The following is a 22,807-nucleotide window of genomic DNA, read 5'->3' as shown; positions in this document are numbered from 1 at the left end:
GACCACTCAGAGGAGACTGGCCAGATATACAGAATTGCATGGGGTGCAGTTTGATGAAAAGACTCAGGCCCAGATCAGAGTTTCTATACAACCCAGGTGCACTGAGTGTCTGGAGAGATGGAAGTACCTATAAAGTCAACCATTATAACCTGTGCTACACAAAAACTTTCCCTAGGGAAACAGCAGCAAAGTAGCAATTTAGTTCAACCACACAGCTCAAGTACTGGTCCCAACAGGAAGTTCCCCCATTTTGGAAGTAAGCAAAAGACAAAAAAATTAGTTCCAGCTTAGATACACTGCCAGCACCTCGGGCCTGCCCAGGGACGTGAGGCATGGATCTGGGGACCGGAGCCCCCTCCCACAACCAGGCACTCCACCAGCACCTCAGGGGGCTGCCAGGGGACCCAAGGCATGGATCCAGGGACCAGACCCTCCTCCCACAACCAGGCAAACCATACCAATGCCTCAGAGCCTGCCCGAGCACCTGAGGGATTTAGCCAGGGACTGGACCCCCGGCCCACATCCAGGTACACCACCAGCACCAAGGAGCATGCCAAAAATATCACCTCCATCTGGGTGGCCCACTACAGCCACCACAATAACCATGGCTGCCATGAAAGTGGCTAGACGCCACAACCACCATGCAGATGGCCTGCCAGCCACTGCAGTGCGTCAACACAAGGACAGTCACCAGCAGAGATAAAAGAAGAGAATGTCTTTTTCCACAAAGCCCACTCCAGAGTGACAGAAGAAGCATCTGCTCTACGATAACATTGGGGGACCTGATCACACCTCTCAGCATTGGAAAGGTCATCTAGGCTACAAATCAACAGAGTAAACCATTATTCTTTCAGAAGAAGAGAAGAAATCTAAGGAAATTAGAGGGGGGAGGGGGAAGGGGTAAGATTGGACAAGGGGCATAAAGAATAAGTATGATTTGTAACAATACATATGCTAGTAATATTGATTTGATCAACATATGTCAATGTTGAACCTCCAAAATATGTATAATCCATTTTGATCTAATAAAATTTTTTAAAAATAAAGGCTAACATCTCTTTCTTAGCAGATTACCTTCTAAATTCTGCATTCTACTCACCCACAGATACCTCCCAAAGGTGTACTGCCTGCCAAACACACTCCTGGACACATGCTCTCTACTAATTGAAGACAAAGCAAGTCCACTCTTTCCTTTATGCAGATCCAGGTGGCACAGGCCTGAAAGCAGGCTGACCATGGAGCCATGGAGAAAGCAGAGGGCATATAAGAGGAACACCTGGACATCCCCTTCTGATCCCAGCCAGGGTTCTGCTTCAATACAAGCCACAACTCATCAGCAGGAGTCAGCTGCTAACGAATTTGGGGTACATAAATCCATTTAATTTGATTAATTCAATTCAAATTTGATTAACTCATGCAAATTTCCAAAGGGAGATCATTAAACTGCTTGGTGTAATTACAAAAATAAACTGGTATCTTTTCTAACTGCAACACTAAGCATGTTTTCTTACTGCTGTTTTTCACCTTATGATGAGTGACAGACCATCTGTGGTGCATCCTTTGTGCCAGGATCTGACATGGAGGTTTTCTACCCATCAGTTCACCTAACAACCAGAATCCAGCAAAGCAGATGTCAATACCCACTCCCACTGGATCCTCACATCCCATTTATCATCTTTCTCAGCTATTTTCAGGTTCTTACACATGGAAAAAGTAGAATTATAAAACAGGATGGAGTGCTATGAAATAATTTAAAGAACATGGGACAAGACAACAGAAATGTAAATTCTAATTCCACTTCTACTACTTGTCAGCTGTTAAGAATTTATCATAGTAACTCTTCATGAGCTTAATTTTCTCATCCATAAAATGGTGAAAACAATAGACGGCCTGACCATCTCATATGGTTGCCGTGACAATTAGAGGAATTAAGGTCAGTGAAATCATTTAATAAGCTATATATTCATCTTTACAAGCCAGGACTCTCTGGCCTCAGACAGTGGCCCACAACTGGGAGCTCACAATGAGAATCACTGTGAGAGAACTGATGACTGGGAGTAGAGAAAGAATATTTTCTCATAGGACAGTTTCTGTCCTGGCAGTTTGGAAACCAAATTGAGTAATGTGACCTGAACTTTACCAAAGGTTAGGTGTACAATTTAAAAATAAATTTTAAATCCATTTTGTTGTGAAAGAAAATTGTCTTCAACTTACTCCATTTCTACTTGGTAATGACTTGTAGCAGCCCTCTGTTTGCAAAATTGTAAGCACTGGTGGAAGGTACAACAAAGGGTCATTTCCACAATGAGAAATGACAACCACATCACAGCCACGTGCTATGGGAGGCCAAGAGTAAGATTCAGTGTGGTTAGGTCCCGGAAACTTATTTCTTTGAAGAGCCTACAAAACATCAACAACCAAAAACCACAATAAAGTAGAGAAAACTAATAAAAACTCCATCTCACTGTTTAGTTTACTCCAACAACCACTACACCCTTGATTAATATGGTGTCTTCCAAGACCTAACTTGGTAAGTCTCCCTGAATCTTTTCTTAGTGCCAAACTCTTATTATAAGACTACTGCTTTTCTGGGCCCCAAGTAAAATGGATCCAATAGATGATCCATTGACCAGATGCTTAAAACTCACTGGAAGAAGTTTGTGGCTTTTTCTCCTTAATTTCCTAATAATCTACCAGTTCATCAGCTCTACTTGCAAAGCTTTTTTAAAACATGCTTTAATTTGCTTATTTTTCTGTGTAACTGTCACTAAAACCCCAATGTTCCAACAGAGTTCTCCAACCACACTGACACTATCCTCTGAAGGGCTGAACTCATCAGCACCTTATTTCTGTGAAGTCCTCCCTCCAGAACCCTAACCCCAAGTGCAATTGGGACTGATGACTCTGCAGCTGGTATTCAGCTATCTCACAAGCTTCCTCCTTCACCATCACCCCTTTGTCTTCAACACATGTGGTCTTCTTTCTTGGTTTACTTCTTTGTTTTGGTGGAGAACATATTTCAATAGCTTCTTGACAAAGGGTATAGGAGAAAGAAAATTCTTTTTTGAGACTTTGCATGTCTGAAAATATCTCCATTCTACCTTCACAATTCATCAATAGTTCAAGTGTGGACCTCTAGGTTGGAAAAAACTTTTCATCAGGCTTTTGAAGTCAATGATCACCTTTGGAGGTGTTACTGTGGAGAGGTCTGAAGCCATCCTGACTCCTGGTCCTGTTTGTGGGACCACTTTATTCTCTCTAGCAGCTTTCATGATCTCCGAATCCCTCCATTTAGATGCTTCACAACAACGTATCTAATCTTTGTTCATCAGTTGTCCCGGGTCTGTGGTAGGTAGACTCTCTTAATTTGGAGATTCACATCCATTACATCCAGAAAATATTCATGTGTTACTCCCCAGAGAACACTTTGCCCTCTTCCTTCTTTCTTTCTAGAAATCACATTTCCAGATATTGGACCTCAAATTGACCCTCGAATTATTTTTTTCCCTCCTATTTCCATGCCCTTGACTTTTTGTTCTACTTTCTGAGAGTTAGCTTTCTATTTTATATCCCAAACCTACCACTTATTTTTTTAAATTTCTAAAATATTTTGAATTTCCAAAAAAAATTTTTTTTTAATTCTCTGATTGCGCCTTTTTTTTTTCTTTCTTTTTTTTTTTTTTTGGCAGCTGGCTGGTCCAGGGATCTGAACCATGACCTTGGTGTTACCAGCACCTGTTATTTTTTTTTTTTTTACAGCATGCTGTTATTGTTAAATGGATGCAATATCTTCTCTTATCTCTGACGATATTTATTTTCTAGCATTTTCTTCTACTTTCTGCACTGTTTGTTTCCTTTAGGGTTTGTTTGGTCCCGTATTAGAGAGGAAGACACTTAAAACTGACCAGAAGCTCTATGGATGGGGCAAACCTTGTCACATGTGGTGTCACATCACTGCAGGAAGAGAGGTCAGCAAGCAGGCGTTTTCACAGGGAGAACTCCAGATAGCATCACCTAAAGGTCAATTTTCTAGGTCCATTCATTTCTTCCATAAAGAGCCTCCTTCCTGAGAACAATACAAATTGGCTGTAGATGTTCACCACCCCACCTGCCTCACTCTTTCCTCCATTAGGCCAGCCATACTATGCCACCTGCTTTCCGTCTTCTACAGGCTTGTGGAAATCTCTGGTCCACTAAAACTTATCTGGCTTTCTATTCATCCTTGCAGTTTTATCTATCTTTTAAAAAATTTTTTTTTTGGTGGCTGGCCGGCAGGGTAAAAATATTTTTAAACATTTTTTTTTAATCAGGAAGAAAGGATATAAATATGTGTGATCAATTTACCAAGTGAAATTACAGCAATTCTATAAAGCAATTTTGAAAAGAATGGCTAAGAAGTATACTACAATTGCGCAGGCAACTTGTTCCTTCTAAACCCCTTTCCAGAAGCACATTTGAAAACTTATTTCAGAAGAGGATTTATAGTTATACAATGACTTCTCCACAAAAGAATTATTCATTTATAAGAAGTGAACCTGGATTTAAGAATAAATGAGAAATTAGTAACAAAAGTTTTAAAGAATTTCAAAAGCAAAGAAATGATACAATGCAACATTAGGGCTGTTTATTTTAAAAATCCGTCCATCGTAGAGAGTAGAATTGTGGTAACTAGAAGTTGGGAAGGGAAGGAGAGAGCGGGGCTAAGGTGAAGTTGGTTAATGGACACAAAATTACAGCCAGATAGGAAAAAATGAGTCCTAGTGATATACAGTAATTCTAGGCACCAACATTTAAAAATAATTTATTGTATGTCCTCAGATGGCTAGGAGAGGAGCTCAAATGTTCTCATCACAAACAAATGATAAATATGCTAACTGCCCTGATTTGATCATTATACACTGCATACATGTATTGCAATATAACTCTGTACCCCCTAAATATGTGCAATTGATACATGTCAATTTTAAAATAAATAAATAAAATCCTTCTATGTTAGAAAAGGTCAGATCTCTCCATGAGTTTGGTTGTGAGAGCAATTCTACCTTTTTCAGGTCTGCTGAAAGTGGCGACACATCCATGGTCAGGCAGGGCTCGATCTTGTTCCGGAGCACCGCAACAGGCTGCTGCGGGCCCGACTTCAGCTTCTGCAACTAAGTGAACACGTACATTAGACAGCTAGTATGTGCCCTGAGGATCTGCACAGAATATCAAGAACTTTACGGAAATGAAGGAGATGCTGATTTCAGTGTAAAAACCTGGGTATATTATAAACACCAAAACTGCCAAAATGAAAGGCAGACCATCAATCACACAAACAAAAAAAGAGCAATTTCTCTGAAGAGATAATTCTTTAGATAATTGCTAAAAGGAAGTCTTCGGGTAAAGTCCCTCATCTACAGAGTTTCTCTTCTAATGTCAAGTCTGGAGGGAGGAAGAAGAGGGATTTAAAGATTAAACAGTTTTCTCTTTTTTTTCCCATCCTTTAGGACATATAATACCTGCTGCAGATCAGAGGTTCCATCAGTTCTCAAAGGATCGGGATTTAAAAACTGCAGTAATCTGTAAAATAATTAAAAGAACAATTTGAAGAAAAAAGTGCTTATGTGTCCTTAATTGAGCTATTATTTCAATTCTTCCTTGATGGAGGTAAAATGGACTATTTTATACCAAGGCACAGCTGACTACTAGTTCTGTTTGCTTGGCTTATTAACATCCAAGGCCCATGATGGCCAGGTAGTTGTAAGCCCCCTGCTCCCTGCTGAGGTCTGTGTCTGTGCTGCAACTACCCTGCCATCCACGTCTTCATGCCAAATATCTGAAAGGGGACAGGCAAGCTTTAGAACCACTGGTCTCCTTCATTGTCTTTACAGATGAAAAAACGAGACCAGACAGGACTTGTCCACTACCACCTCTGCTATCAAAGAGAAAAAGAAATATGTGACAGCTGCAGAGAACTCACAAACATAGAGGTGGCAGGGACTTTGGGATAAAGATGGTGGATGAAACACACACATCAAATTGCACTCTTTCCTGAAACCCCATTCCCGTAAGTGAATTTTTAACTAAAAAAGCCACAAGACCCAAATGTCATCAACTGATAAATGAATAAATGGAATGTGCTATATCCATGCAATGACATATTATTCAGCCATAAAAAGGAACGAAGTACTCATTTTTGCTACAACAGAGATGAACTTTTAAAACATTATGCTAAGTGGTCCAGTTAGTTCAGTTGGTTAGAGTGTGGTGCTGATAACACTAAGATCTGGGTTTCAATCCCTATACAGGCCAACAAAAAACAATAACAACCAACACTATGCTAAGTGAAAGAAGCCAGTCACAAGAACCACATATTGCATGATTTCATTTATATATAATATCCAGGATAGGAAAATACATACAGATAGAAAGCAGATTAGTGGCTTCCAAAGGATTGGGAGAGGGGGAAATGGAGAGTGACTGCTAATGGATACAGGGTTTTTGGGAGATGATGAAAATGTTCTGAAATCAGACAGTGCTGATGGCTGCACAACTCCGAATATACTAAAACCACTGAATTGTATATTTTCAAAGGGCAAATTTTATAGTATATTAATTATATCTCAATAAAGCTATTTTTTTAAAAAAACAACACAACGTAGGAGAGAACCATAGAGGAGACAATATTCCAAATCAAAATTTTAGAAGCTAGAAAACAGATGGACAAGTGGGAACTGACTCAGCAGATCCAAGACAACTGAATCTGAGACAGCTATGGGAGGCCCAACTCTGTTTGCACAGAACAATTTCCAGAACGCTTAGGAATTAGGACCAGGCTCCTGCAACTATGCAATGTAGCATGGGGCTAAAATAAAGGAGGCAGTCTCTGGATGGCCTTACACTTCTCAGTGCCAGACAACTACCCGCCCCCATACAACAGAATTCTCAGGACTGAGGAACTAGAAGCACAGTTGAGGATGGAGGCACTATCCCAAGAAAAGGAAGGTTAAACACATGCTGAATAATGAGAGCCAGCCTGCTTCTGCCACTCAGCATGCAGGACACTGGCAGGCAGCTCTTCACCCGAGGGCAAGAGACAGGAGGAGCCTTACCTGGGGAATCTGACCCACCTAAGAGGAAAGACTAGAGAGACTGACTTCAGAGGCCTTCTCAGAACAGCAGCTCATTCCACAGTGAGACTCATGGCCAACAAGCCACTGCACACTTAGAGAACCTAGTTGGTTCACTAGGTCCCTATGTTATGAGCAACCAAGGACCGCAGACATCTGAGGAAAGGCTCTAACCTTATAGAGACAAAAAGTAAGAACAGAGTAATGCAGCTTATAAGAAACAGAAATCATTTAGGGAGAAAAAAACTCCCTTCCCTCCCCACAATTAGTATCTTTAAAGAAATGAGAGAAAACATCACATGTATGAAACAAAGATAGGACACTATAAAAAAAAAAGAGAAAAGGAAACAAAAGAAAAAACTCTTGCAAATTAAAAATGTGATATTAGAAATAAAAAATTCAATAAAATTAGTAGAGGATAAAGTTGTGAAACATTCCAAAAAATAAAGCAAAAAGACAAAGAGATAAAAAATAGAAGAAAAATATATTTTTAAAAAATTATACAACCAATCCAGGAGGTCCAACATATGAGTAACAGGAAAGAAGACAGAAAACATGGGGCAGAAGAGATCAATGAAAAAGTTAAGAGGGACATGAAGTTACAGATTAAAAGGGTCCGCCTGGGGACCAGACCCCCTCCCACGACCAGGCAGACCGCTGCCGCCACCTGCAACTAGATAAGGAGCACGCCAAAAACATCACCTCCATGTGGGTGACCCACTACAGCCACCACAATAACCACAGCTGCCGCGAAAGCAGCTAGATGCCACAACCACCATGCAGATGGTCTGCCAGCCACTGGAGTGCACTGACAAAGGGAGAGTGACCAGCAGAGACCAAAGAAGAGGATGTCTCTCTCCACAAATCCCATTTCAGAGGGACAGAAGAAGCATCTGCTCTACGATAATACTGGGGGACTGAACATACCTCTCAGCATTGGACAGAGCATCTAGGCAACAAATCAACAGAGTAACCATTATTCTTTCAGAAGGAGAGAAGAAATCTAGGGTAATTAGAGTGGGGAGAGGGGAGGGAGAGATTGGACAAGGGGGCATAAAGAATAAATACGATTTGTATCAATATATATGCTAGTGATATTGATTTGATCAACATATGCCAACGTTTAACCCTAAAAATATGTATAATCAATTATGATTCAATAAAAATTAATATTAAATAAATAAATAAAAATAAAATAAAAATAAAAAAATAAAAGGGGCTGCCAAAGCATAATAATAGAACCTTACCAAAGCATATTATCATGAAACTTCCAGACACTGGGAAAAAAGGGAAGGTCCTATAAGTTTCCAGAGAGAGAGACAAAGAAGAAAAAGAGTCGTATATAAAGAATAAGGAATCAGAATGGAGTAGACTTCTCAACAATAACACTAGAAACTAGAAGATAAAGTAGAAACGCCTTCAAAATCTATACCCAAACTATCGATCAAGTGTGAAGATAGTCTAAGAACATTTACGCAAAGTCTCAAAAAATGTTGTCTTTCATGTTCTCCTTCTCAGGAAGCTACGGAAGGAAGCTACTGAAGGATGTTCCTCACCAAAACAAGGGAGTAAAACAGGTAAGAGGAAGATGGAAGATCCAGAAAAGAGGGGACTCAATTCAAGAAAGATGCAGAGACTCTTAGGATATTGGTGACGATGAACACAGGATGCATCAGGCACAGACAAAAGCAGGGGGGAAGGCTCTGAAGAGGCCTCCAAGATAAAAACATTGAAAGCAAGTTTAGACAACAGAGGAGAATTCTGGAAATGAGTCACTAAAAATATACAGAAAACTAAAGAAACAAAAAAAACAACTGAAGGTAATTATTAACTTTAGGTAAACCAGGAACAGAAAAGTAATCAACACGCATGGCTCTATATTACTGCCTGGCTCGACACGCACAGCTCTAGTACTCTACTGCTGCCTGGCTCAACAGCACTTATCTGCTCACAGCCTGTGGGTGGTGTTCACTCATTTCAGCAAAGTAACCAATCTAGGACCATTTGCTACGGTCAAGAAGGACTGCATGATCACCAGGTCATCCCTCTGTTTCTAGGAAACCCACTGCCTTCTTTCATCTTTGGTCTTTCATCTTGAACCACTTCAAGGGTCCCTGGAACGCACGGCAGATCAAAAGAATAACTGATGTAGTTTAATCAGTGGGTTCTGAGTAAAGGGCATTTCGCAGCTCAAGAGATGAGACAGAACTTTCTAACACAAAAACAAAAGGGAATAGGATATTTCAGAGCTAATTTATCAGGTTATAATTTAAAATAATAAAAGAAAGAAAGGAGCTGCATGGATAATGCAAAGTCTTTTTTTCCCAAAGAAATTAACCACTTGTAACAGCAAAACCTTCAGGTGTTAGGGTGGAGGTATGCCCTGAGAGGACAGTGTCGATTAGGTACCTACATAGCCATTCCTAGATCTGTGGGTTCCAAGCAGCCTTCAAAGTCCTCAGCCCTGGAACACTGTGAGGAGCTGCTGCTTGGCATCAGTGTGGCCTCTGGGAAGTCGGGCAGCCCATATGGGGTTCCTCCAACCCTCAGGCCAATTAGTAGATACAGCACAACCTACCCACCTCTGAACTGTCTTAAACTCTTTGTTATTCTGGTAGCTCCAGAGCAGCCATAGTTACGTGGAATATAAAATTGTTCAGGCTGGTATGGTTAAAAAAAAATCATAAAAATTGGTATGAAAATATTCTGTGGATTAAACAAGTATAAAATGAAGTTATTACTATGTTGTTAATAGTTTCCCCAGCAGGTGGTAAATCTACATAACATCAGAAAACCAGCAAGAAAGCAAACTCCAACCCATAGAAAATTAATAGCCCCCAAAGATCAACTATATTTAATTCATTTTATAAAATTGTTCATTTCACCAAAAGAATCAGAAAAGCAGGTAGAAAATGACTACTTGCACTGAAACAGAAAAATGTACCCCAGTGAATGGAAAAGAAAAAACTAACCACGAAGCCTAAAGGAGACTTTATGTAATTTTTTTATGGGAACACAAGTTTGAAATTAAAAATAAAATATGTAAATTCCTACTGCCTATAATTTCACTACAATTATTTCAATAAACAATTCAGGCCAAGAAAAAAATTCTTACTTCACACAGCCATTCTTCTTATCATATTCTTTCTTCTCAGCCAGTCCAAGTGGTTTCTCAGGTGGCTTCTGACTTAAAGCACTAGATATCAAAAAACACTTATTAAAATCTATAAGCCCATTTATAGATTAAATTTAGATTTATAGATTATTAAAATCTATAAGCCCATTTAGCCCAATCCTAAAAATATCTTTATTTTCTGGAAGAAAATTTAAGAAGTACCACTTAGGAATTACTTTACCTACATAAGTAAATTTTTGTGAGAACTGAAGATTAGCCCTATAAGTATAAAAACCTTTTTTTTCCTCCCCAGCAGGATCAACCAGGTATAAAAAACATTTTGAAGGAAAAAAAACATTTTGACACTTCTGGCGCTGGCCAAGACTGAATAAGCCCACCACAGCCTCTCTCTCCTGCTGATTACAACTAGAAACTCTGGATAAGGTACAAAACAATAGGGGAGAGAAGTAAAAACTTGAAAAATAGGAAGAATCATGGAGAGTCTCTTGGGTTTTTTTCTTCCTCTATCTCTTGGTGTTGACCTGAGGTGGCCTGTGACCTGGAATTGTGTAGCAAAACTCTGAGAGAAAAGGCCACTTTCAAGCCAGAGAACTGGGAAGAGGGGCCAGAGAGTGTGAGGAATCCCCACAGTTTTTCTTTTTTCCTCTTTTACTCTCCTGGCCCTGCCCCAAGGCCAGGTTGATCTTGGAGCCACATGTGGTGCGGTCACCTAAAACCTGTCCCTGCAGCCAGAGGAACTGGGAAATGGGGACCCTGTGGTCCAAAGACTGTGTGGGGAAAATCTCCCATCTTTTTTTTCTCCCTTATTTTCTATTGCTGTTTTGCTACCAAAGTGGCCCAGTTCTACAGAACGGCATGACAATTGCTCTAAACTAAACTGTCTATCTGGCTAGAGGAACAGTGAGAAGGAGCACCTAAAAACTGATGAATGTAAGGGAAATCCTGAAAATAAAAAGAGAGCTGGGTGGGAGGATCCCCTATTTTTATTCAAGACCCAACACAAGTCCCAGTCTCACCCTATGTTGAGCACATGCAGAACAGACAGACCCAAAGCAGCTTACCAAAGGCTTGGAAACTGAGCTAACATTGCAACCACCACCCACAGAAAATGAGACAGAATTTGAGGTCTGAACCTAATGAACTTGTCAACCTCCTGCTAAGAAAAACAAACACAACAAAAAACCCCAACATTCTCTACAGGATTTTAACAGAAACCAGAGTCTCACTACATAATGTTCAAAATATCCAGAATACAACCCAAAGCTACTCAACACACCAAGAACCAGGAAAACCAGATCCATTGTCAAGGGGAAAGACAGACAATAGGTGCCAACTCCAAGATGGCTCAGAAGAGGGAATGACCAAATACGTTAACGCAGCTATTACCGTGCTCCATGAGAAAAGAAAAGGTGAGCACCCTTAAAAGGAAAAATAAAAGTTCTCGGCAAAGAAATATAAACTATAAAAATAAAAATAAAAATTTTAGAAATTAAAAATATAATACACCAAATAAAATATTTACTGGATGAGCTCAATAGCAAAATGGAGATGACAGAAGAGTCAATCAACTTTAAGACAGATCAGTAGAATTATTAATCTGAAGAACAGTAAGGAAAAAAGATCGAAAAACTGAACAGAGCCTCAGGACCATTTGGACAATATCAAAATGTCTGACATTTGTTTCATCAGAGACTCAAAAGGAGAGAAAAAAGAGACTGGTGCAGAAAAAAAAATTTGTAGAAATTATTGCTGAATACTTTCCAAATTTAATGAAGGACAGAAAGCTATAAACAAGAACCTTAAAAAGCATAAGAAATATGAGAGAAACTACACCAAGGCATACAATAACTAAATTGCTAAAACCAGTAATAACAGTCAGAGGAAAAGACAGGTTGCAAATAGGAAAAGAGAAAAAGAAGACAGTAGATATTGTATTGAGAACAATGCAAACGAAGATAGTGGAGCAACATTCTTAAAATACATATACTGTTCATCTAGAATTCTATACCTAACAAAAATATTTTCAAAAATCAAGCTAAAATAATTCCTCAAATAAATAATTTTTACAAAAGCTGAAAGTGTTCATCACCTGCAGACCCACAATACAAAAAATATTAAAGGAAGTCTTTTAGGTAGAAGGAAATATCAGACGGAAACCTGGATCTACACAAAAAGTGAAGAGCACCAATGTAACTACATTGGTAAATACTTGAGATATTTTTCTTATTAGTTAAATCTCTCTAAAAGATAATTGACTGTTTAAATAAAAGTGATAATAGATTCTAATGTTTATCATATATGCATAAATAAAACATATGACACACAGCATAAAGTGCAGGAGGGGAAAACAGAAGTATACTACTTTGAGTTCTTACACTATACATAAAGTGGTGGTTATACATAATATGACATCCTTTCTGTGATTTCATTAATGTCACTGATGTGAATCTTCTGAGGACATACAGTCAAAGCCTTTGATACTCACTTTTAAGAAGATAACAAACCATATTATTATTATTATTATTATTATTTTTGCTTTCTATCATCTCTTGACCAAGCAACGTGTACTACTATCTGGCCCATGTTTACCCATCCTTCACACTCCGTGCCAACCTTCATTGGACCTGCCCTACAGAAACCACCTTGTCCAACAAGGTTAAAAGGAGACTCTAAAGCCACTACCAGTTTTCAATCCATTGTGCTGTTAACTAGTTACCACAACATTTTTATTTTAAATTAATGTACTTTTAGTCAAAATTTCCCACCTGGGACACCCTTTTAGGAAATGGAATACTTTCCCAACATCAATTGTGTAGAACATTGTAGAAGACAATATTACACTTAAGGCTCTAATCAATTACACTGAATTTCCAAATCATACCTTGCTGCTAGTGTATCTGGACCAGCATATATGGTTATGCCTCTTTCTGTTGGCCAGTATGCTGAAGATTCAACAGACTGTAAAAAAAAGTGTTTTCAGAAAGAATAGGTATGCTAGCAAGATATACAATCCTTTGGAACTAAACTTCCATGGGAATTTTCTCATAAACAACCACCCTGGATAATTTTCATGCACACATAGATATGGAGAGACAAAGAACTGAAAAATTGGGTGTTTATGCTATTGCTATCACCACTAGATTGAAATGTCCAAAAAGCAGGCACCTGGCATTTCGGATAATCAGTATTTAAAATGTCCTACAATTACTTTCACCTGTCTTGTCAAAGGGACTGGAGGGCAGGTTAGACTTGAACGTAACTATCAGAGTATCCCAGAATCCCAGATTTTCACACCCTTGTTAAAATGAGATCAGCACCCAATTTTGTACAGAGGCCACCAGGCCAATAACAAGAGCCTGGGAATAGGGGAACTGGAGTTATCTTGTTCTTTTGTTGTTGTTGTTCTGGCAGCTGGATCTGAACCCTTGACCCTGGTGTGATCAGCACTGCACTCTAACCAAGTGAGCTAACCAGCCTGCCCTGGAGTTACCTTGTTCTTTTGAAATAAGCAAACATGAAAACTATATTTTTTCATGAATAAAATTATCATAGCCAAGGACTTTTTAAAATAAAAAACATATTTTTGGTTTCTAACAGATTTCAAAAGAGAATATTCTAAAATTAACATCATATGAACTTTAATGAACATTTAAAAAATACAACCTTATTTACATCTTTTAAAGAGATGTGTTGCTGTTTGTTTTCAGATTTTTTTTTAGGGGAATCTCTTGATGAGTCCATATTACATTTTACAGCTTTATCTGCAAAATAAAAATAGTGATAAAAAAGCTACCTTGAAAAGTGTTATTAATAGATAGAAAATAGGACAAAAAAAGGAATATAAAAAAATAGCATTATAAAATCTTAATACATGAAGTTATTATGGAATAAGGTTTTGTATTAAATCTTACTTGAAGGATTAAATTTTAAAATCTTGTTTCAACCCTTACTGTTAAGAAAAAAACATTTAAAAAATTCCCGTACCAGCTTACTAAGAATGAAATAATTTATTTTCCCAACTTGGCAGACTATATTTTCCAAAGAGGGCCATACAATGTCTCCCAACACAAATTCTCTTCCTACGATGTGACTTTGACTCCCACTGAAAAATGGAATCTATATTGCTTTCCCATTAACCTGGGTGGGCTCGTAAACAACATGAAAGTGATGCTATGTGACATCTAAAGCTGGATCACGACAATGCCGTGTATTTATGACTTGCTCTCTTGGATGCACACTTTTGGAACCCAGCCACTACATTGTGAGAAGCCCAAGCAATGATACAGAAACGCTACTATAAGGCATTTCAGATGACAGCCCCAGCTGAGGTCCCAATCAAACCCAGCATCAACTGCCAGAAATGTAACTGAATAAATCTTCAAATGAATCCAACTGTTTAGTTACCACCAGCTTTCAAGCCTTCCCAGCTGAGGCCCCAGACAGTGTGGAACAGAGAAACCTTCCTGCTGTGCCCAGTCTGAATTCCTGGCCACAGAATCCATGAGCATTATCAAATGGATGCTGTTTCACACTACGAAGTTTGGGGAGATTTATTATACAGAAATAGTAACTGGGATCCCAATTATAACTCAGTTTCAGCCATGGTTCAGGATCACGATCAAGCATCTCATTCCTTAGTTGCATGGTAGTTATAGAGTGTGTTAGAAAACAGACTGAAATTTAATAACCCAGGAGGTACCAAAATTTTAAAGCAGACTCTTTCAAATATCTTTATCATCTCAGCCTAAACCTGACCTTTAGGAAGTGACAAAAGTTGTTTAGTGAATGATATAGATAATCAAGCTGGGTAATTACAGTTGGGTAAAACCTGAGGTGTGACTTCAAAGAAAAGAAAAACAAAAGAAATTCAACCCAGCAGTCATTTATTAGGGAGCTACAGAGGCAACATGTTTTTTTTCTTTTCCTTTTTTTCTTTTTTGGCAGCTGGCCAGTACAGGGATCCAAATTCTTGACCTGGTGTCACCAGCACCCCCACGCTCTCCCAGTGAGCTAACTGGCCAGCCCATGGAGCTACACAGGCAATTCTAGAAAAGTGTTCATTCTAAATGTTAACAAAACATTAAAAAGAACCAACTAGAACTCTCAGCAATAACAAATAGTCATCAAATTGAAAACTCAAAGATGGAGTAAATATTAGGCTAGAAGCAAAGAGAAAAATGGTAAATTTACAAATAAAATTAAGAAAATCTCTCAGAAATCAGTTCAGAGAAATAAAAAGGAAATGTGAAAAGAAGCTAAGAGAAATGGATGACAGAAGAGAAAGACTAAGCTATGTCTAAAGATTCAGAAGGAGAAGAGGGAGAAAAATAATCTTTAAAAATGTTAATATCTAATACTTTTTAGAAATTCAAGTTAGACATGAATTCTGTAATTAAAAAATTCCAAGTATCAATAGAATTTACTTTGAACCATCCACTTCTAGACACATTGTAAAGAAACTGCAGAATATCAAGGATAAAGAGAAAATCTAAAAAGTCAATTTACAGAATGTACCGATTACTTACAAAGAAAGACCAACAGATTTGTCAGAAGAACGTTAAGTACTAGCTTCAGGGCTGGCTGGTTAGCTCTGGTTAGAGCATGGTGTTAATAACACCAAGGTCCACAGTTTGATCCCTGTTACTGGCCAGCCGCCACCACCACCACCAAAAAGCATTAAACCTTAAGTACTATCATCAGTGTTGAAGGAAAATAACTAAGAACCTAAAATATATAGAGCTTAACTATTACCCTAAACACACACTACCCAGGACCCCCCTACTAAAAGAACTACTGAAGTATGTACTCAAGGAAGAAGAAAAATAAACCAGCAGTGTGATAAGAATATTAGTAATATGAGCATAACCAACACTTACTTAGTGTTTATTATATATCAGAAATGATTCTAAAATGCTTTATATGAATAAACTAATTCAATCCTATGTTATAGGTACCATGGAATTATTTTATTAAATTCTTTATGGCTCCTATATGGCATGATAATTTCCCCCTTTTTCAGATGAGGAAATGAGGCACAGAGAGGTAAAAGAACTTACCTATGTTTATGCAGCTAATAAAAAGCAGATCTGGATTCAAACACAAGCACTTCAGTCCCAAAGAACTTAAAGAAAAATTGAATGCAAAAAATATACATACAAAAAGTTAAAACTAAAATTCTAGAAAATAGAACAGAAATGGAAGGCAAAGTTTAGAAAAGGAAAGATAAGGTTTTTGACATGAAAAGAATAGACAATTACCTTAAAATTTTGTTAGAAAGTATAAGTATATACAAGGTCAAGGGTTCTGATCCTCATACCAGCCAGCCACAAAGAATAAAAGGAAAAAGAAAAAAAAAAACAAAACCCATAAGTATATTAAAAAAATCTAAGGCTAGGAGAAATGAAATACAATATATAAAAGAACAAATGCAGAAAAGGGGGAAAAGAACAGTCAATCCAAGAGCATGCAGGAAAGAACAGAGGGAAAAAAAAGAAAAATCATGGTCAATTGAAAACACAGAACGAGATGATAAAAATAAGTCCAAATACATATTTAGACAGAATAAATGTATGTGACTTGTTAAAAAAAATCATAGGTGGCACTCATAATAAGAGAAATGCAAATAGAAACTACTCTAAGATACTATTTCTCACTGTACACTGAAAAAAAATCCAAAACCTTCAAATTCTCTGCTGGTGAGGCTGTGAGGAAACAGGCACAGTCTCCTACATTCCTAATAGGACTCCAGGATAATATGGCACCTACAGAACCTGGCAATATACAACATAATCATTCTTTGACTCAGAAATCCTTCCTCTAGGACTCTATCTTAAAGATATATCTCCACAAATACAAAATAATATACACTAGAACAACTGGATACCTACATGGGGGTGGTGGGGGGGAAGCCTTGACCCTCACCTGTCATCACTAACTTGAAATGGATCATAGAACTGAATATAACCGCCAATAGTAGAAAACCCAGAGAAAGCAAAGATTTCTTAGATAGGACACAAAAATCATAAAAAAAAAAAATTGATAAGTTGGACTTCATCAAAATATAAAACTTCTGCTCTTTCATTAAGAAAATGAAAGGACAAGCCACAGATTGGGAGAAAATTTATTCATAACACATATATCTGACAAATGAATTATATCCAGAATACTTTTTAAACTCTCAAAGCTTGTAATGATAAGAAAACCCAATTTTTTATAAAATAGAAAAAGATCAACTTCATAAAACAAAATAGACAGCCAATAGGCACATGAAAACATGGGTGACATCATAAATAATCAGGAAAACAATTTTCAGTCAGGAAGTCAATCCCTGACAGTGCACTGAGAGTATATATAACAGCACAGAACACTCTAGAGACATTTTCAGGCATTGAAAATTAGAAAAAAAAATTTTTTTTTTTTTTTTGTCTTTTTCGTGACCGGCACTCAGCCAGTGAGTGCACCGGCCATTCCTATATAAGATCCGAACCCGCGGCAGGAGCGTCGCTGCGCTCCCAGCGCCGCACTCTCCCGAGTGCGCCACGGGCTCAGCCCGAAAATTAGAAAATTTACCTCCCACATAGCCTCCTTTCCTTAGGAAGTCACTTGAGGATGTACTCTATCCAAATAAGGTAAACGAAGGAAGGTGACATCTGGGGATCCAGCAAACAGGACCCAACTGGAGAGAGCACTAAAGAGGAACCCCAGCAGTAAGCAGGGATAGATGAGAAGAGGGAGCATTCTGTTGCAGGATGATCAGATAATATCACAGGTAGTTAGCAGTAGTGTGAAGTTAAGAAAATTTTGAGAATTGAACCCAAGTCACCCATAACTTTTGGAGAAATGAATAAAATAAAGATGGGGGGAAATCAAGCAGAAGCACTGTGGGTTGTGTTTCAAAGAGCTGGCTTGCTGAAGAAAGCATCTGGACACTGCTGCCACACTGCTTCTCACGCTGACTACTAGGCATGTCACAATTGTTAGGTTCACATCATGTGTCTGTAAGGATGTACACCTGCCAGAAGAAGGACTTACCAAGAAAAGAGGGCAAGTTTAGAGATATGATACCACACACTTCTGCTTCTAGCCAAGATGAATTCACAGGGACTGAATTTACTCTTCTGAACTGAAAAAGCATAAAACCAGACAAAACACATGAAACAATGGTTTTCAGATATTGTCTCCCAGGCAGTGTAGGACAGTGGTACCTAAGAGATGGGGAAAAAACGAGATGAGTACCATGATTTCTCCAGATCACTGCCTGGTGAGAGCTTCCAACATTAGGGGGGTGAGGGGTACACAGAAGGGGTATGGCAGTCTCTCTGAATCGAGCACACAGACATGGGAGCCCACAAGGGCCACATGGCTGGAGTATTAGAGGAAAGAGTGGCAAAGACAGTGAGTACAGGAGTCTCTCGCTGAGCACTGCTTAGCACATGCAGGTGAGCAGACCACCTGAGGCTGTGGAAAGAAGACCCCAAAATAAGCAGAGGAAACAATCTCAAGAACCTACACAGTGGTAGGGTGTTCCTACCAGAAGGATTAAAAAACATCAAAATTCACAGGGCATGGGTAGAGTACTAAGAGGATATTTCTTCAATAGACAAGAAAAATGAGAACAAAGCTTGAGAATATTTATGGGAATACAAAAATATCCAGCACACGAGGTAATCATAATGTGTGGCCAGCATGCAAAAGTTATCAGCATGCAAAGAAGCAGGAAAATACAACTGAGGAGACAAAGCCACAGAAACATACCCAGAGACGACACAGACAACAGTAATAGTAGACAAGGCCATCAAAACAGTTGTATAATTGTAGTCCATATGTTCAATAAGAGAGAAGCATTAAGTATGTCAAAGAGAAACAAAAAAGGTCATTAAAAAAACCCAAATGGAACTTCTAGAATTGAAAAAACTGATAGTAAAAAAAAAAAGACAAAAAACACTAGGTAAGATTTACAGAAGAATAGATAGATGAACCTGAAGATATAGCAATGTAAACTATCCAAAATGAAAAAAAGAAAAACTGGGGGAAAAAAAGAACAAAGCATCAATGAGCTATGGGTCCCTTTCAAGTGGCACATTTTATATAACTATATTTTATATATTGTTTAATGTATATAATATACACAAATAAATAAATAACTGGGGCCCCAAAGAAGAGAGGAAAAATCCAAAAATTTTTGAAGAAATAATAGTAAAAAATTTTCAATATTTGATGATCCAAGAAGCTCAGGGTACCCAAGCACAAAAACATGAAGAAACTACACCAAAACATATCATAATCAAACTTCTTAATATCAATGATAAAGAGAAAATCTTACAAGAATCCAGAGGAAAAAAGGATGTGTAACATGCAGAGAAATAAAAAATTACAGCAACTTCTCAAGAACAAAGCTCTCAACCTAGACAGCTATGTAGATACATAGAACTCTATATACAGAGAAAACATATTTCAAAACCAAGGGAAAATTAAAATCTTTTTCAGACAAAAAAGCTGAAAGAATTCATCACCAGCAGATTTGCAACATGAGATGTGTTAAAAAAAATATTTCAGGCAGAAGAAAAATTATATACCACATGGAAATTCAGATACATGTAAAGGAATGAAGAGCACCAGAAAGAATAAATGTGAAGGTAAATATAAAAAGGTGATTTCTTATTTTTTAAATCTCTATAGAAGAGAGCTGAATCTCAAAGGGACACACAAATTCTTGATCTCCATGGTGGAGAGCTGCAGAGTCTGTTAATCGTCCTGCAGTATCACTCAGTCCTTCCTCTAGAGCAGGGGTCAGCAAACTACTTCTAGAAAGGGCCAGCTAGTAAAATATTTGGGGCTTTTTGGGGTCTCCATTGCAACTACTCAACTCTGCTACTGTAGCACAAAAGCAGCCATAGACAATATGTAAGCAAAAGAGCATGGCTATGGGGCCGACCTGGTGGCTCACTCAGGAGAGTGCGGCGCTGGGAGTGCAGCCTCCCGCCGCAGGTTCGGATCCTGTATAGGGATGGCCGGTGTGCTCACTGGCTGAGTGCGGTGCGGGCGACACCAAGCCAAGGGTTGCGATCCCCTTACCAGTCACAAAAGAAAAAAAAAAAAAAAGAGCATAGCTATGTTCAATAAGACATTTTTATGGATACTAAAATTTACATTTCATATAATTTTAATGTGTCACAAAATATTGCCTTTTGGGGTTTTTTGGGGGGGCGGGGTTTACAACCATCTAAACATGGAAAATCAGTTTTTGCTTACAGGTTGTATAAAAACAGGAGGCAGGCCAGATTTGGCCCACAGGCTGTAGTCTTCCAACTCCTGCTCTGCGGTGACAGAACCTCTGATTTTTAGTTGGGCACCTAACAATCCAGAAGAAGGACACCATCTCCCAGACCTCCCTCCCTGAGTAAGCATGGCTGCGTGAAGAAGTTCTGGTCAAAGAAATGGGAGCAGAAGCATTACGTGCAAGTGCTGAGCTGTGCCTTCCTTTCTCCTTTCCCCTTTCCAACTAGCTTCAATGGAGACACAGTGATCAATCACCTTAAGAATGGCAGTACCAACAAGACAGAAAGAGCCTGGACCCATAAAGACCGGCCTGCACTTTTATGACATGCTGAAGAATTAAACTTCTCTCGTTTAAAAAAAAAAAGAGAGAGACCACGTAACCAAGAAGAGAGCAGAATGAAATATTCTGTGTTGAGAGAAAGAAATGACCAACATGGAACTCTGTATCATGAGAAATTATCCTTCTAAAGTGAAGGAGAAATAAAGACTTTCTCAGAAAAACAAACATTAAGGGAATTTGTTGCCAGTAGATATGCCTTGCAAGAAATGTTAAAAGAAGTTCTTCAGAGAGAAGGTAGATACCGGTACACCTTTGAGATATTGTGGGTTTGGTCCTAGACCACCACAATAAAGCAAATGTCACAATAAAGTGAGTCATAAATTTTTTGGTTTCCCAGAGAATATAAAAGTTATGTTTATCCTCTTCTGTAGTCTATTAAATAGGCAATAGCATTATTAAACAATTTACATACCTTAATTAAAAAATACTTTATTGCAAAAAAATGCTAACAATCATCTGAACTTTCAGTGAGTCAATCTTTTTGCTGGTGGAGAGTCTTGCCTTGATATTGACAGCTGCTGACTGATCAGGGTGGTGACTGCTGAAGGCTGGGGTGGCTGTGGCAATTTCCTAAAATAAGTTTGCCACATCTATTGACTCTTCCTTTCACCAAAGATTTCTCTGTAGTAGGGGATGCTGTTTGATAGCATTTCACCCACAGTAGAACTTCTTTCAAAATTGGAGTCAGTCCTCTCAAACCCTGCCACTGCTTTATTAACTCAGTTTATGTAATACTGTAAATCCTCTGTTGTCATTTCAGCAGTGTTCACAGTGTTCTCACCAGTAGATTGATCTCAAGAAATAGCTTTCTTTGCCATCCGTAAGAAGCAATTCCTCAATCATTCAAGTTTTACTGTGAGATTGCAGCAATTCAGTCATATCTTCAGGCTCCACTTCTAATTCTAGTTCTCTTGCTTTTTCCACCACATCTGCAGTTCCTCCACTGAAATCTTGAACCCTCAAAGTCATCCATGAGGATTGGAATCAACTTCTTCCAAACTCCTGTTAATGTTGATATTTTGACCTCCTCCCATGAATCATGAATATTCTTTATGGCATCTAGAATGGCGAATCCTATACAGAAGGTTTTCAATCTACTTTCTTAGATCCCTCAGAGGAATCACTATCTATGGCAGCTATAGCCTTACGAAATGTATTTCTCAATAAGACTTGAAAGTTGAAATTACCCCAGGGCTGCAGAACGGATGTTGTGTCAGCAGGCATGAACACAACATTAATCTCCTCGTACATCTGTATCAGAGATGGCTTCTTTCCTTAAATCTCATGGACCAACCTCTGCTAGCTTCAAACTTTTCTTCTGCAGCTTCCTCACCTCTCTTAGCCTTTCACAGAATTGAAAAGAGTTAGGGCCTTGCTCTGGATTAGGCTTTGGCTTAAGAGAATGTTGTGGCTGGTTTTACCTTCCATTCAGACCACTAAACTTTTCTTCATATCAGCAATAAGGCTTTCATTTTCTTATCATTAGTATGTTTACTGGATTAGCACTTTTAATTTCCTTTAAGAACTTTTCCTTTACATTGACAACTTGGCTAACTGTTTGGTACAAGAGGTTGAGCTTTCAGCCTATCCTGGCTTTTGACATGCCTTCCTCACTAAGCATAATCATTTATAGCTTTTGATTTAAAGTGCAAGACGTGCAACTCTTCCTTTCACTCGAATGCTTAAAGGCCAGTGCAGGATTATTAGTTGGCCTATTCAATACTGCTGTGTCCCAGGGAATAGGGAGGTCCAAGAAGAGGGAGAAAGATGGAGGAATGGGCCAGTTGGTGGAGCAGTCAGACTACATATGATATTTATCGATTGAGTTTGCCGTCTTACACATGAGTGTATTTTGTGGTGCCCCAAAACAATTAAAATAGTAACATCAAAGATCACTAATAACAGATCTTCATAACTGATATTATAATAATAAAAAAGTTTGAA

The 22,807-nt window shown here is 38.4% G+C and overlaps 1 protein-coding gene across 1 annotated transcript in view; it reads right to left on the bottom strand.

Moving 5' to 3' along the window:
• Positions 1-22,807, bottom strand: part of TDRD12 (tudor domain containing 12) — an 84,374-nt gene that overhangs the window by 24,252 nt on the left and 37,315 nt on the right. Inside the window, exons 9-14 of the mRNA XM_063109930.1 lie at positions 13,909-14,006; positions 13,127-13,203; positions 10,225-10,305; positions 5,499-5,559; positions 5,043-5,150; positions 2,215-2,400 (exon numbers count right to left, since the gene is read on the bottom strand). Coding sequence (XP_062966000.1) covers positions 2,215-2,400; positions 5,043-5,150; positions 5,499-5,559; positions 10,225-10,305; positions 13,127-13,203; positions 13,909-14,006 — 611 coding nt within the window. The remainder of the gene's footprint in view (positions 1-2,214; positions 2,401-5,042; positions 5,151-5,498; positions 5,560-10,224; positions 10,306-13,126; positions 13,204-13,908; positions 14,007-22,807) is intronic.

This window comes from Cynocephalus volans, chromosome 10, assembly GCF_027409185.1.
Source record: "Cynocephalus volans isolate mCynVol1 chromosome 10, mCynVol1.pri, whole genome shotgun sequence".
Taxonomy (NCBI): Eukaryota; Metazoa; Chordata; class Mammalia; order Dermoptera; family Cynocephalidae; genus Cynocephalus; species Cynocephalus volans.
The sequence above is the reverse complement of the archived record's forward strand: the minus strand, read 5'-3'. Positions and strand labels throughout refer to the sequence as shown.